Source organism: Gasterosteus aculeatus, chromosome 3 (genome assembly GCF_964276395.1).
Source record: "Gasterosteus aculeatus chromosome 3, fGasAcu3.hap1.1, whole genome shotgun sequence".
Lineage (NCBI taxonomy): Eukaryota > Metazoa > Chordata > Actinopteri > Perciformes > Gasterosteidae > Gasterosteus > Gasterosteus aculeatus.
This window is the reverse complement of record NC_135690.1, coordinates 8,544,580-8,556,648: the sequence shown is the minus strand read 5'-3', so window position 1 is coordinate 8,556,648 and position 12,069 is coordinate 8,544,580. Positions and strand designations below refer to the sequence as shown.

Here is a 12,069-nt window from a genome sequence, read left to right as displayed (position 1 = left end):
AGGATAATGAATTGCTTACGACAAAACAATTAACACAAGCAACTAGTTTACTCTTTTAGGTGGTCTTCAGAGTTGGTTTACAGCTTCAATAGGAACCATAACTGATATGCACACGTAGCTCCATGTATGAATGCTGTATTGTTTTATTCAGCTGTGTTTCTTTTTTTATTTTCGGCTATTTAAACTGAAAAATAAAGATTTATTGGGAAAAAACTTTTTTCATTGCTTGGATTGGTTGCACTCTCAATATTGTCTATCTAAATGGTATATAATATATTGACCTCTGCTTTTATTAAAGCTGTCTATTTTTTTTAAGGGCTTTTATACATCTGCACATAAGCTTTACCTTTTAAGGATTAATTGCTGCATACAAACCATAATGTACTGCATCACAATATTTCCGTCACTTGTATGAATGTAATTTTGTCACTCTTTGACAGGTTTGAAATGTTTTATTTATTTATTTAAAAGGATCCCCATTAGCTGACGCTGAGACGACAGCTAGTCTTCCTGGGGTCCAAAAAAAAAAAAATACATAAAAGAACAGTAATCACAATTACTCACATATATCATATATAAATACACACAAAAGACAAGAAAAAGTAACAATTCTGAAAGTACTCATTAAAATAATGCAAAACACCAGGACACATGATACAACCTCGCTCAACCATTCCAGACGATGTTATGATGTTGAAAACAAATGCAGTCTTAAATCTTTTTTTAAAACCAGAAATGTGAATCTACACATTTCATCATTCTTTGACTGATTTGCACGTTCCTTCATTTTAACCGGACCAATTGTTGAAGCCTGCCTTCTATAGCTTTGACTATCATCTGTCAAGTTAAATGTTATTTCAGTAAGAAATCCAGAAGTAACTCTCATGATTGTGAAGACACAGTGCTGCATTCATTTCAGATGGGAAATTTAGAAATCTTTATAGTTAAAGGGACGACCTTCCAAGTGAATGCTTTCTTGATGATGTGGTACATTTTGGTTCGTCTGTTATAAATTTCCACCATACGCGCTGAAGCTTCCCATATTCAAACAGAGTTCCTAAAGATGCCAGCTTTGGTTACTTTTATAATGGGACTGGGCCTTCAGACACTTCATGAATTAGAGGGAAATACATCTACAGTGTCCACATGAAATTTAACATATAAACGGAATTTTGTCTCAAACGAAGAACTGGCCTTTTGATATTGGCTGTTAATATGTATTTCTAATTTAGAGGTGTGACGTTACAGCAACGTGAAAAGAAGACATTGTTCGACAATCGGTTTCTACCGGGGAGTTGTGCATTCTCCTAACTTTGTGAACGCAGCTCTCGTTGTCGCTTATGGATGACGTCTACCAACCAACGCAATTAAGAACCCGTCTGGCTAGATGGTTCAGCTTATTGTGATACAATAACAACTTCCTACACAACTGAAATAAAGACACGATACCAACAACAACAACAACCATGTCTGTGAATTATGCTGCTGGCCTCTCACCGTACGCAGACAAAGGGGTTTGTGGACTACCCGAGGTAAAATTAATCTACTGTGAGCTAACGTTATTAGCTTCCTTTCACCGGCTAGCAGGTTAGCCATGATTCATCTCCAGTCGTTAGCACGTTACATTGAACACACACACACAAAAATCTGACTACATTTAAATGGCAAAACATCGATATGGCATTTACCTCACGATAATCAAAGCTTCTGCGATACGTTGTCCGGAGAAAGAAAATTCACGGAAAAGTTAGCCAACAACAGAGAGCCCTCGTAACGTATAGTAACGTTTAGGTAACTCTTATATTGCTTTTTGTTTGTTAGAAACGTTCGCTCGTGTGCAGTCAATGTTCTAACCTGAGCTAGTGACTTAGCTAACACTGTATCGTACTTTTGCACTCTGTTGTTTTATGTTAAACATTGTCTGCTAAGAGCCAACGTCACCACTCTCATGTTTAGACATTTTTAGACTGAATGAAAGCATCCTTTCTCGACCCTTGTCATTCCCAAATACTCGATGCTGGATATTTCGGTATTATTTCAGAAATGAAGTGATATTAGCGGGAATCAGCCAGCATGTTTTAACCAGATGTTCCCTGCTCTGTGGCAGGTGTTTGACAGTCCCGAGGAGCTGAAGACGAAGGTGGAGACTCTCGCCCAGTTGATAAAAGAGTCTCAATACTTGGTTGTCCACTCTGGAGCAGGAATCAGCACCTCAACAGGCATCCCCGACTTCAGGTGGGGCTCCAAAAAAAGCCACTACTGCATGGCTTTTTGATTGATAGTTAATTTGAAGTTAATGATTGAATGAATTTCTTCAAATTTGGCTCAAACATCGTCCACTTGCCCTCCAGAATAAACTGATCCGAATTTGGGGATCAAAGACTAAGGTCCCAGAGACTCCACATCCAACCCATCCTCTTGAACGTAACATCTGTTTTAGTAAATTGGCAAATTTAATTATGTAAAAATGTATGATTGATTTTATATCATTGCGACAGTGACTGATCTTGTGGCGTCCAATACAAATACTGTCGTCAAATAAACTGCACAGTCAATTAAGCCAGGAAATGAGAAAAGAAACAATTTAACTTAAAACATTTAATTTTTTTGATTTCTTTTCCACATAATGTGGATTTCTCCATTTGGCCTCCTGCCTGCTCTTGAAGTTCCTCTACATGGGCAGATGAGGGCAGTACTTGTTTATTATTTTCTCAAATCCAGCCTTTTGTAAAAATATATGAAACACATTTTTGTAACTTCTGGCTCACTGTTTTTTCATCACATTGCAAGAAAGTCCTATGATACTGTGCAAACAAATGCTTTGCCGGAGTAGCGGAGTTGCAGCACAGCGAATGGAGAACCTTTTATGCACCCATTGAATTTATTCTGTTGCGAATGTCAGCAAGTGAGAATTCAAATAGACATTTGTAAACGGAGATCCGACTGATTGATATTTGATCAGTCCGGTAGAATCGACCATTGACAACAATATCACTAAACCCAACGTTTCTATGTCCACAGCAGGCACACTTAACATAAATTATATTCCCACTGCTGCCATGCACACACACACACACACACATACCCCACCTGAAATTCAGCCCCTCGGGATCAATATATTGACAACTTTATCTTACAGACACCCGCTTCACAGATCATCTGTGACTTTTCTGTCCTGCAGCATTGTTTTCATGGTTGTAATGAGTTACATGCAGGCCACCCCAAGAAAGCTGTTACACCTTTGAACTGGTCTTGGTCCCTGGGAGCCATAACTCATATTGCTGTTGAGAGATGATACTGTTTTTGAGGATTCCCTCGTCTGATGCATAAAGATGATTTGTATCTATGTCCGCTGAGCTCAAATGTGCAGCATTTGAAAGCATGTCGCCAATTCTGTACACAAACTTTGCGAAAACTCCTCTTTCGATTTTTTGATACTCAACCATGAATACCTTTTATCCCCAAACCAAATGGAGACGCAACATTCCTCCACTCCACCCTCTCTATTACAATCCGGTCATCTCTTCATCGCTGTGTTCTCTCTCAGGGGTCCAAAAGGTGTGTGGACGTTAGAAGAAAAGGGTGAGTCGCCTCACTTTGACACCACATTCGAAGATGCCCGACCCAGCGTGACTCACATGGCCCTGCTGGGACTGCAGAGGGCCGGCTGCCTCAAGTATCTAATCAGCCAGAATGTGGACGGCCTGCACGTCCGATCAGGCTTCCCCAGGTAACCAGCCGCGCTCCGTAGCGTGACGTGCACTTAAGTAGCCAAATCAAATGGAATGCAAAGCAATATCTCACCGCTACACTACACAGCACCAAGTAGCACTTAACGGTGAAGTCTAAGTCTCTCTGAAAAGAGTCATTTGCCCAAATTTTGGCTTGCTTTTTTGTTCACTCTCAGGGGTGAAAGCGCACACACACACACACACACACACACACACACAGAGGGGGCCCAGCTCTACGGCCGGTTCGCCATCTGCAGTGGTAGTTTTACTCTCCGCCCAATCTATTTTTGGGCGTAGAGTGAGCGAATCTGCCAAGAAAACACTATTTATTACAAATTTTATATGTAACATAAATTGTTCTGCTCAAGGGTTATGCAATCATGCGTATTAACCCATTTGACTTGCCTCAGTAAGCGAGATAGGCACACACACACACACACACACACACTCACACTTTTCAGTTTGGTGAAAATCCCTCAAAGCCCAATTGGCATTTTATCCTTATTAAAACTAATTTGTTATGTTTAAGCTTATCTGTACAAGCCTCCTTTTGTGTCTGCAAGGGAAACGGTAGAGAAGGTCCTTCACTGTGCCGTGATAAATAAATGCCAACAAATGTGGATTGAAGCAAAACATTTCATAGATAAAAAAAAAGAAGAAGCAAGAAAATGACTTCTGTCTTTCTGATAAATGTTGACTTTTGGACGCTGGAGTTATTGAAATGCGTTGCAGCCAGACACTGATTCATTTAGATTTCATTTAAATGCAAAATATTTTGATTTAGGATTTGAATGTCAACATTATGATTGAAGCTTCAAACTATTTGGTTTACGCCCAACTTTTTTTTACACACGGGGCAGCAAAGTAATTGAACCCTGAAGTTGAAGCAGAGTGAGAGAGGGAATGAATAAGTGAAAGGTGGACGTGAGATATATATTTAAAGGAAAAGGGAACTAATGCAAGTAATTCCTTTATACATCACCTGTCCTCATTTCTAGGATACACACAAATATATGCATATATGGAGGATATTATAAGTTGTGTGAGATAAATACATTAGTAAAATATGAAGCTGCTGCTTTGTGATAACAGCTGTGGCAGCGCCAGAAATCCGGAGGTCTTTAAGTGCAGCTCGGGCGTAGTGGAACTGGGTCTTGGTTTGGTCGCTCTGGACTATTTGACCGAGGGCCAAGAATCCCCCTTTTCACTGAGTACATGAACCCAGGCTTCATGCACATCGGAGGGCTTGTTTTCCCTGGAAGCCCCCCTCTTCCCCTCCACCCCATCAGTCAGGGTTTTTTGGTCGAGGGCAGGAAGCGAAACAGTTGTTCTCTGAAGAAATCATTGAGGCAGCAGGCGGACTGTTTTAAAGCGAACTGTCAAAAATCAGCGAAGAAGCCAATTGCAACGCAGAAATGACGCAGAAGTGCTCCGAATGTTCAGAACGGCCGAAACGATCTGTTGGAGGCAATTACCAAAGTAAATATACTCTCTTTAATCTTCCAGGGATTTGTTATCAGAGCTCCATGGAAACATGTTTGTGGAGGAGTGTGAGAAGTGTGGCAGGTATGTGCGCGCGCCCACACACACACACACACACACACACACACACACACACACATACATATATAGTGATGTGTGCTGACCCTCTGTAACAAATGGAACGGCCCAGCACAATAATGTGTCCTGTCACACGTTGCTCATCATCTTAAAAGGCTTCCAGGATTATGGTGGTGACTCAATTTCACGCAAGGAACCTGCGGTCTTCACGTCTCCTCCGAGGAGATTCGTTTATGGGATGAAGTGAAAAACGCATGTTTGCAGCCGCGAAATGACGCATTTAAGTGATAGAAAGAGTCTTGAAGACAACTGTCTGTCGCCCAAAGCAGTTTGTGTCTATCAAACAGTCTTTATGATAGTGGTTTGTGCGCATTCAAGCATGTAGTTTGTAATGTTACCAAAGCCAAGCTGCTCGGACGGAGACGTAACCTGTGGGAGCCTTGTTTTTTTTAGGCAGTACGTCAGAGAAAAAGCGATCGGTGTGATGGGACTGAAACCGACGGGACGTCACTGCGACGTGGTTCGATCCAGAGGACTCCGAGCCTGCAGGTGCCGCATGCTTTCACCGCCTTTTTCAAATATCAGTATATACTTTTTCAGTATACTAGTGCTAGTATTCAGTATTCGGTTTTTTTCACTACCACAGAGGAAAGCTGATAAGCACAATACTGGACTGGGAGGACGCTCTTCCAGACAAAGACCTGAACAGAGCGGAGGAGGCCAGCCGGTGAGACGAACGCAGCCGCAGCGTTTCTGTTTTTCATGATGTGTCCCCTTTTTAAACAACAGCAAAACAAGTTGGGATTATTTTTTAAATATTTTCAGTACTCACTCCAATTATTTAAGCGTTCTTTTTGAGGTGATGTAAACCAACGAGGTTGTAAAACACGTTGTGAAGGCCGGGGTTTCTCTTCAGCACCACAGTATTTAATGAGGATTTATCAATAAAGGCCTGATTGCTATTTCGATGAATTGTAAATCTCTACTTCAACGTTTTTCGCACTGCAAAAAATGTTGAAAGCTAATCCCTTCATTTAAGTAGTTATTGGTCTACTGCTCCCCCCCCCACACACACACCAGACGGGCCGACCTGGCGCTGACGCTCGGCACCTCCCTGCAGATCAAACCTAGCGGAGACCTTCCACTCCTCACCAAGCGCAAGGGAGGGAAACTGGCCATCGTCAACCTGCAGCCCACGAAACACGTCAGTCTCATCATTATGCATGAGATGTCTCTGCAAATGAACAAGTCAAAGGCAACATTGTGTAGAAATTCTGCTCCTGTGCCCCGGCCGGCATCGCCAGGTCGACCGTTTCACTGTCGTAATTGTCTGTTTGCAGGACAAGCATGCGCACCTGCGTATCCATAGTTACGTGGACGACGTCATGAAACAGCTGATGGAGCTGCTGGGATTGGACATCCCAAAGTGGGAGGGTCCGACGCTCTGCGAGAGCTCCAACGGCGCCGCCACCGACGCCAAACCGCCGCGTGCATTTCCAGAGAAGAAGACGAAGGTGAAAAGGGAGCCGACGAAGGGAGAGCGGAAAAGAGACGCGCCGGCACTGACGGACGACGGGAGCGTCAAGGAGGAGACGGCCTCGGTGAAGAGGGAGAGAGCCGACTCCCCGGTCCAGTTAAAAGAAGAGAAATAGCCTCAGGTCGAACTCCACGACTCAAACCCGTCTAAAGACGGACTTCACGACAAAAGGGTCCGGGTTTGATCAGCTTCCGAGTACAAAGGTCGTTCTCATATCGCACCTTCTGGAGCAAAGACTCTCATAACCTCAGTGGTTCTGTTAATCCCAAATCTCACGACCCCCATCCAGCCGCCACGCACAGCGATATGAAACTCTTAACAGTTGACCACCTGATGAAGTAAACTACGACTAAAGGATGACTCCTCATCGAGTAAATGTACCAACACGCGGGCCGACTAGGGGCTTTATTTGAACCAGCCTTGAGGAGGAGACCTGGAGCACACAGTTATGAATACAAAAGGTGTGTACGCTTGTTGCACTTTAGATCTCATCCCTACGGATCCAGATGTTAAAGACAGCGCCTGCTGCTGTGTGGCTATAGACGGACCATAATCACACTCTACGTTTCAGGAATGTTTTTTTTTATCTCAAGCAAAGTAAAATATTGTATTCTGAGGGGAAAAAGTCCCCTAACTGTTTTTTTATATATATACGTGACTTTTGGCAATAAACACAATAAGTTCCCGGTGAGACTCCTGTATCTATGCTGCATTGTGGCCACCGTCAACCACAGTAACGTAGCTGCAAATGGGAAACGTTTCAAAGGAAATGAAGACCGGATTGCGTTCATTTACTTAATGATTGCCACGTCTGCAGAGGGTCACATTTTCACATTTAGCTAGTTCTAAAAATGAAACGTGCTTCGCTCTTTTGTGACTGGAGTAGATCATCAAATCGCTTTCCTTCTAAGAACTAATGTCAAAGAAAAAACACTGCAGTGAGCAACAGGTGTTTGGAGATGATTACCGATTACTGCTGCTGTTGAATATGCGTCATTGCATTAAGGCACTTTGTCTCTTCACAACAGTTCAAACGCATGCAGAGAGCAACTGGCTGCTCTGATTGGGTCATTACAGTGATCATTATTGTGCTAATGCACTAACTGTTTTCACTGTTGCCTGTTGGTGAGTCTCCATGACGACGCATGAAAAGTGAATTGGAAAAAAAATGAATTTTCTGGACATTTGTGGCCCTTTTTAAAAAGGAGCACGACCTGATCTGTGCTCTAAGGAAACTCTTTAACAGCAACATGAATCAGAAGCTCTCAAACAGCACAAACTGCTGCACTCAGATTAATTCATTACATGTTTTAAATGAATAAACCTCACCCTGACGTTCATTATTACAAAGACAGATGTGTAAGCGCTTGACTTATTGGCTGGTTTTGCCCTTTAGAAATGACTTGCGGTGACGGTTCTTATTTCCTATTTGAGCTCCGAACACTGCAGCTTCTCTAAATTTCATTATATAACTAAACAGACCCTGCATATGAAAAGAGCTTCAATGTTGTCAACATATAAATAGACCTTTCTTCAGCGGCAGCGCATCGTGCTGTTTTCCGAACCACCTGACTTGCTGACTTTTAAAGATGCATCTGGTCTTTTGTGCATTCTTATCACCTCTGAGTGTGATGTCTTTTTGCCCATTTTTAGACTTCTGAAAGCACAGCTCAAAAAATACGCTGATTTCCCTGCTGTCTTTCTTATTTTTCAGCAGATCTGCAAACAAATGCGTGTGTCTGATTGGGGAGGTAATCTCTTCCCAAATGGCTCACCATGGGAGGGCTAAGGTGCAGAGCGTGTGTGCTATTTGCATGTCAGCTGACGATGGTTATCCATGCTCAGACTTTAAAGGTTGCAAAAGGGCAAAAATGGTGGTTGCAGCTTTTGTGGATTTTGACTCGTGAGACATCACTGAACTTTTGACCTTTCAATTTTATTTAATGTCACTTTACACACAAGTAATCACAGAACTAATTTCCAGCGGTACAGCAGGGCGGACACCCGGAGACATGACAGCGGGCGGCAGTTTCATGCTAGGGAGAGCAAAAAGCAGCACAAGTGAATATTAAGCGGGTCAACCCTTTTGAAAGGGGAAAACGCATGAATGAGACATTTGAGAATGTGAAGTGTAAAAAGAATCCCGCTCTGCTCATTGGGGGGTTTGATCTTTAACAGGAAAGTACTTGTCCTCAGGGAGATGCAGTGTGTTTCACTAAAAGTGCATGAAGCTGTCATACGGGAACACGATTAGAGAACGCCACCGAATAAATCATGGCACATAAAGTTGACTCATAAGGGACGATTTTCTTTAGAAAGAGAAAGCTTGCTATTTTGGGGAATGCATATCCTGGCATACCTTCATTTTTTTTCAGCCTGCAAACACGGAGGTTGGTGATTATCTTCAAAGGGAGAAAAAAAATTGCATTCACCCCAATGTAAAATCTGTCCTCTTTAGTGAATCACATGTGGATGTCTTTGTGCGTCATGCCCAGGCTGGCTGGGGCTTCCTCCGCCCGCCTGCCTCCCCTACTGAGAACATTGTGGACGGAGCGGGACACTCTCAGCAGAAGCTCCTTCAGTCCAGCTCGGTACTCCTTTCGGATCAGGCAGTACAGCACCGGGTTGAGGCAGCTGTTTGCGTGAGCCAAGCACACGGTCAGGGGGAAGGCGTACGCCTGGGTGTTGTAGAAGGCCTTGCTGAAGGGCACCAAGTCAAATTTGATCAGCACCCCCCACAGGGTGAGGGCCTGGTTGGGCAGCCAGCAGATGAAGAAGGACAGAACCACGATGGTGACAGAGCGGGTGACTTTGGAGCGCCGGCGGTGGCGTCCTCTCTCGTACTCCGACATCTCCGCGTCACTCCCGCTGGCCGCGGCGCCAACGACGCGCCGGCCCAGGATGAATCTCAGGAGCAGGAGGTAGCACGCGGAGATGACGATTAAGGGGACGACGAATCCCAGGAGGACCTTTTGTGTCTGATAGAGTCCGAGCAGGACTTGAGGATCCCAGTGGCCCGAGTCGGAGTCGGAGAAGCGCACCAGGCACAGCTCGTCGTCTGTAGACACCTGTGAACACACAAACAACAACAACTGCACAAGAGGTTTCAAAGCCAAAACGGAAAAGACGGCACCTCTAAATCAGGGGAGGGAGGAGGGGGGGCCTGAACTCGACAAACCTGGACTGTGGTGGAGTAGAACGTGTGAGGCAGCGTTGCCACCAGTGACACCAGCCAAATGGTCAAACTGGCCCATTTGGCCCGAGCAGTGGCCACCCGAGGGCTTCCCATCTTCAGAGAGGTGACCAGGGCGTGGTAGCGGGTCACGCTCATGGCGGTGAGGAAGAAGACGCTGGCGTACATGTTCAGGGTGGTGACCGAGCTCACGATCTTGCACATGACCCGGCCGAAGGGCCAGCGGAAGTCCAGCGCGGTGTCCACGGCCCAGAAGGGCAAGGTGAGGACAAACTGGAGGTCGGTCAGCGCCAGGCTCATCACGAAGCAGTCGATGGAGGAGGGGTGGTGGCCCCGGTTGAGGGAGCGGAGCAGGAACAGTGCCAAGAGGTTACCCACAAGCCCCAGAACACAGACCGCCAGGTAGACCAGAGCGATGACGACTCGCACCTGTCGAACACATGCAAGGTGGAAGTGATGGGTGGAAACGCCACCTTCCTTCCTTAAAGCACTCGCCTTTGACACGTTTAGGCAATTCATGCAAAACATTTCATTATTCAATTTTGTCTGTCTAACTGAGGGCTAAGCTGCACCTACTGCCAAGTTGGCGCTGTCCGCGTGCAGGTCCAGCGAGGACTCCTTGGAGAGGATGTGGAGCCAGCAGGTCAGGGACAGGTTCAGAGCCGCGAGATGAGACGCTGCTCCTGTGGCGCCGATGAGTTTGGAGAGTTCGTCCTCGTCCTCCTCTCCTCCGCACGCGTGTCCGGAGGCGTTGCTCTGCATGCTTCTGCGGAGGATGAGTAACAAGTTAGGGCAGGTGTCCACTCCCTTTCGCGGCTAACTTCCCAAATAAAAGCGCGCCCTTGTGGATGCACGAATCCCCATCGTTCGAAGCCGAGCAGAGCGTGCGCGAGCAGTTAAGGAACGGCGGGTTCCTTAAATGGATCACGGGGAAGGAAAGGTGATTGACGCGCGTCGGACTCAGCGGCCTCCGGGCTGAAGTGCGCCGCGATGCGTCGGCGGCTTCTCCCGGTGACACCGGTCGCATCCTGAGGCTTTTATAGTGGCTGCGTCGCTCCTCCGCCGCCCTCCAGCGCGCTGCTCGTGTGCGTAAAAGCGAGGCTTTAGTTTCACTGCGGGGAATTAAGCGCCACTCTCAACAAGTCTGGTTTTAAACTCGCAGGACGCCAGTTGCGTGTTTCCTTTTAACAGATGTTTTGTCTCCCGGTGAGAAACCACCAGGGTGCCACGGCTCGTGCGCATGGTGGGGAAGGTGATTTAGCAGTTCTGAATTGGCTTCGTTAATTGGATTGTTCTTGAATATCAGAAGCTCAGAAACACTGAAATACTTGTTTTCTGCTTTATTTAAATTGTCTTTCGATCTGCATGCTTTTGCTATTCCTTGTTTGTCAAATTCACCCTTTTGATGCAGCCAGTTTATCACCCAAAATTCCCCTTTTGTAGACATTGCACTGGAAAGGGCCATGAATTGTTGACGCCCATCCGAAGGAATGCAGAGGGAAGATAAATTGGATTCAGTCTTTGAGAGGGAAAGAGAGAGAGATGTGTGTGTCTTTCTGATTTACAACTCTAAAGGTCGTTTTCACCTAAATACCAATTTGGACAGCTGTGTGAGAGGGAAAAGGAGGGATCTTCTGAACCAGCAGGATTTGGTCTAATTAATCAAATGCCTTTCCTAAATCTTCATATGGGGTTCGCCAATTTTACACTCTCGTCGTGAATGATTCTAAAATGAGGCTTTGAGCCACCCAACCGGGTGGTTCAAAGCCTCATTCAACACAGTTTAGAATTCATTCTCATCCTTGTTTCTTTGATTTGGCTCCGCATGCCGTCAGGAACTAATTTAAAAGAAAACATCTGTTTGACAGTTTCCTTATAGGTTTTATCAATACCGAGATTAATGGAAATGCAGAAGTGTTTGGAGTCCGACTGATCTCTTTGAAGCTGCTACTTGACATTCTGCTGAAGCACTTGGAGATGTAATTGCATTCACTGCCTCTTTTTTTGTCTGTTGTTAAGATGAGGGTATAACTTAAGGGCATATAAAA

The 12,069-nt window shown here is 45.0% G+C and overlaps 2 protein-coding genes across 2 annotated transcripts; one reads left to right on the top strand and one right to left on the bottom strand.

Annotated features, from left to right (window-relative positions):
• The first annotated feature begins 1,316 nt into the window (after positions 1 to 1,316).
• sirt6 (sirtuin 6) lies at positions 1,317 to 7,519 on the top strand. The gene is made up of 8 exons (XM_040172047.2): positions 1,317 to 1,532; positions 2,108 to 2,235; positions 3,548 to 3,730; positions 5,238 to 5,297; positions 5,745 to 5,840; positions 5,938 to 6,018; positions 6,372 to 6,495; positions 6,632 to 7,519. Exons 1-8 carry the CDS (start codon positions 1,467 to 1,469, stop codon positions 6,941 to 6,943), a joined length of 1,050 nt encoding a protein of 349 aa, XP_040027981.2. The 5' UTR covers positions 1,317 to 1,466; the 3' UTR covers positions 6,944 to 7,519.
• Positions 7,520 to 8,745: 1,226 nt separating this feature from the next.
• LOC120816442 (relaxin-3 receptor 1-like) lies at positions 8,746 to 11,321 on the bottom strand. Its single transcript, XM_040172046.2, has 3 exons — positions 10,598 to 11,321; positions 10,007 to 10,450; positions 8,746 to 9,896 (listed from the first exon to the last, which is right to left on the bottom strand). The coding sequence occupies exons 1-3, from the start codon at positions 10,781 to 10,783 to the stop codon at positions 9,291 to 9,293; spliced, it is 1,236 nt and encodes a 411-aa protein (XP_040027980.2). The 5' UTR covers positions 10,784 to 11,321; the 3' UTR covers positions 8,746 to 9,290.
• Between the last annotated feature and the right edge of the window lie 748 nt (positions 11,322 to 12,069).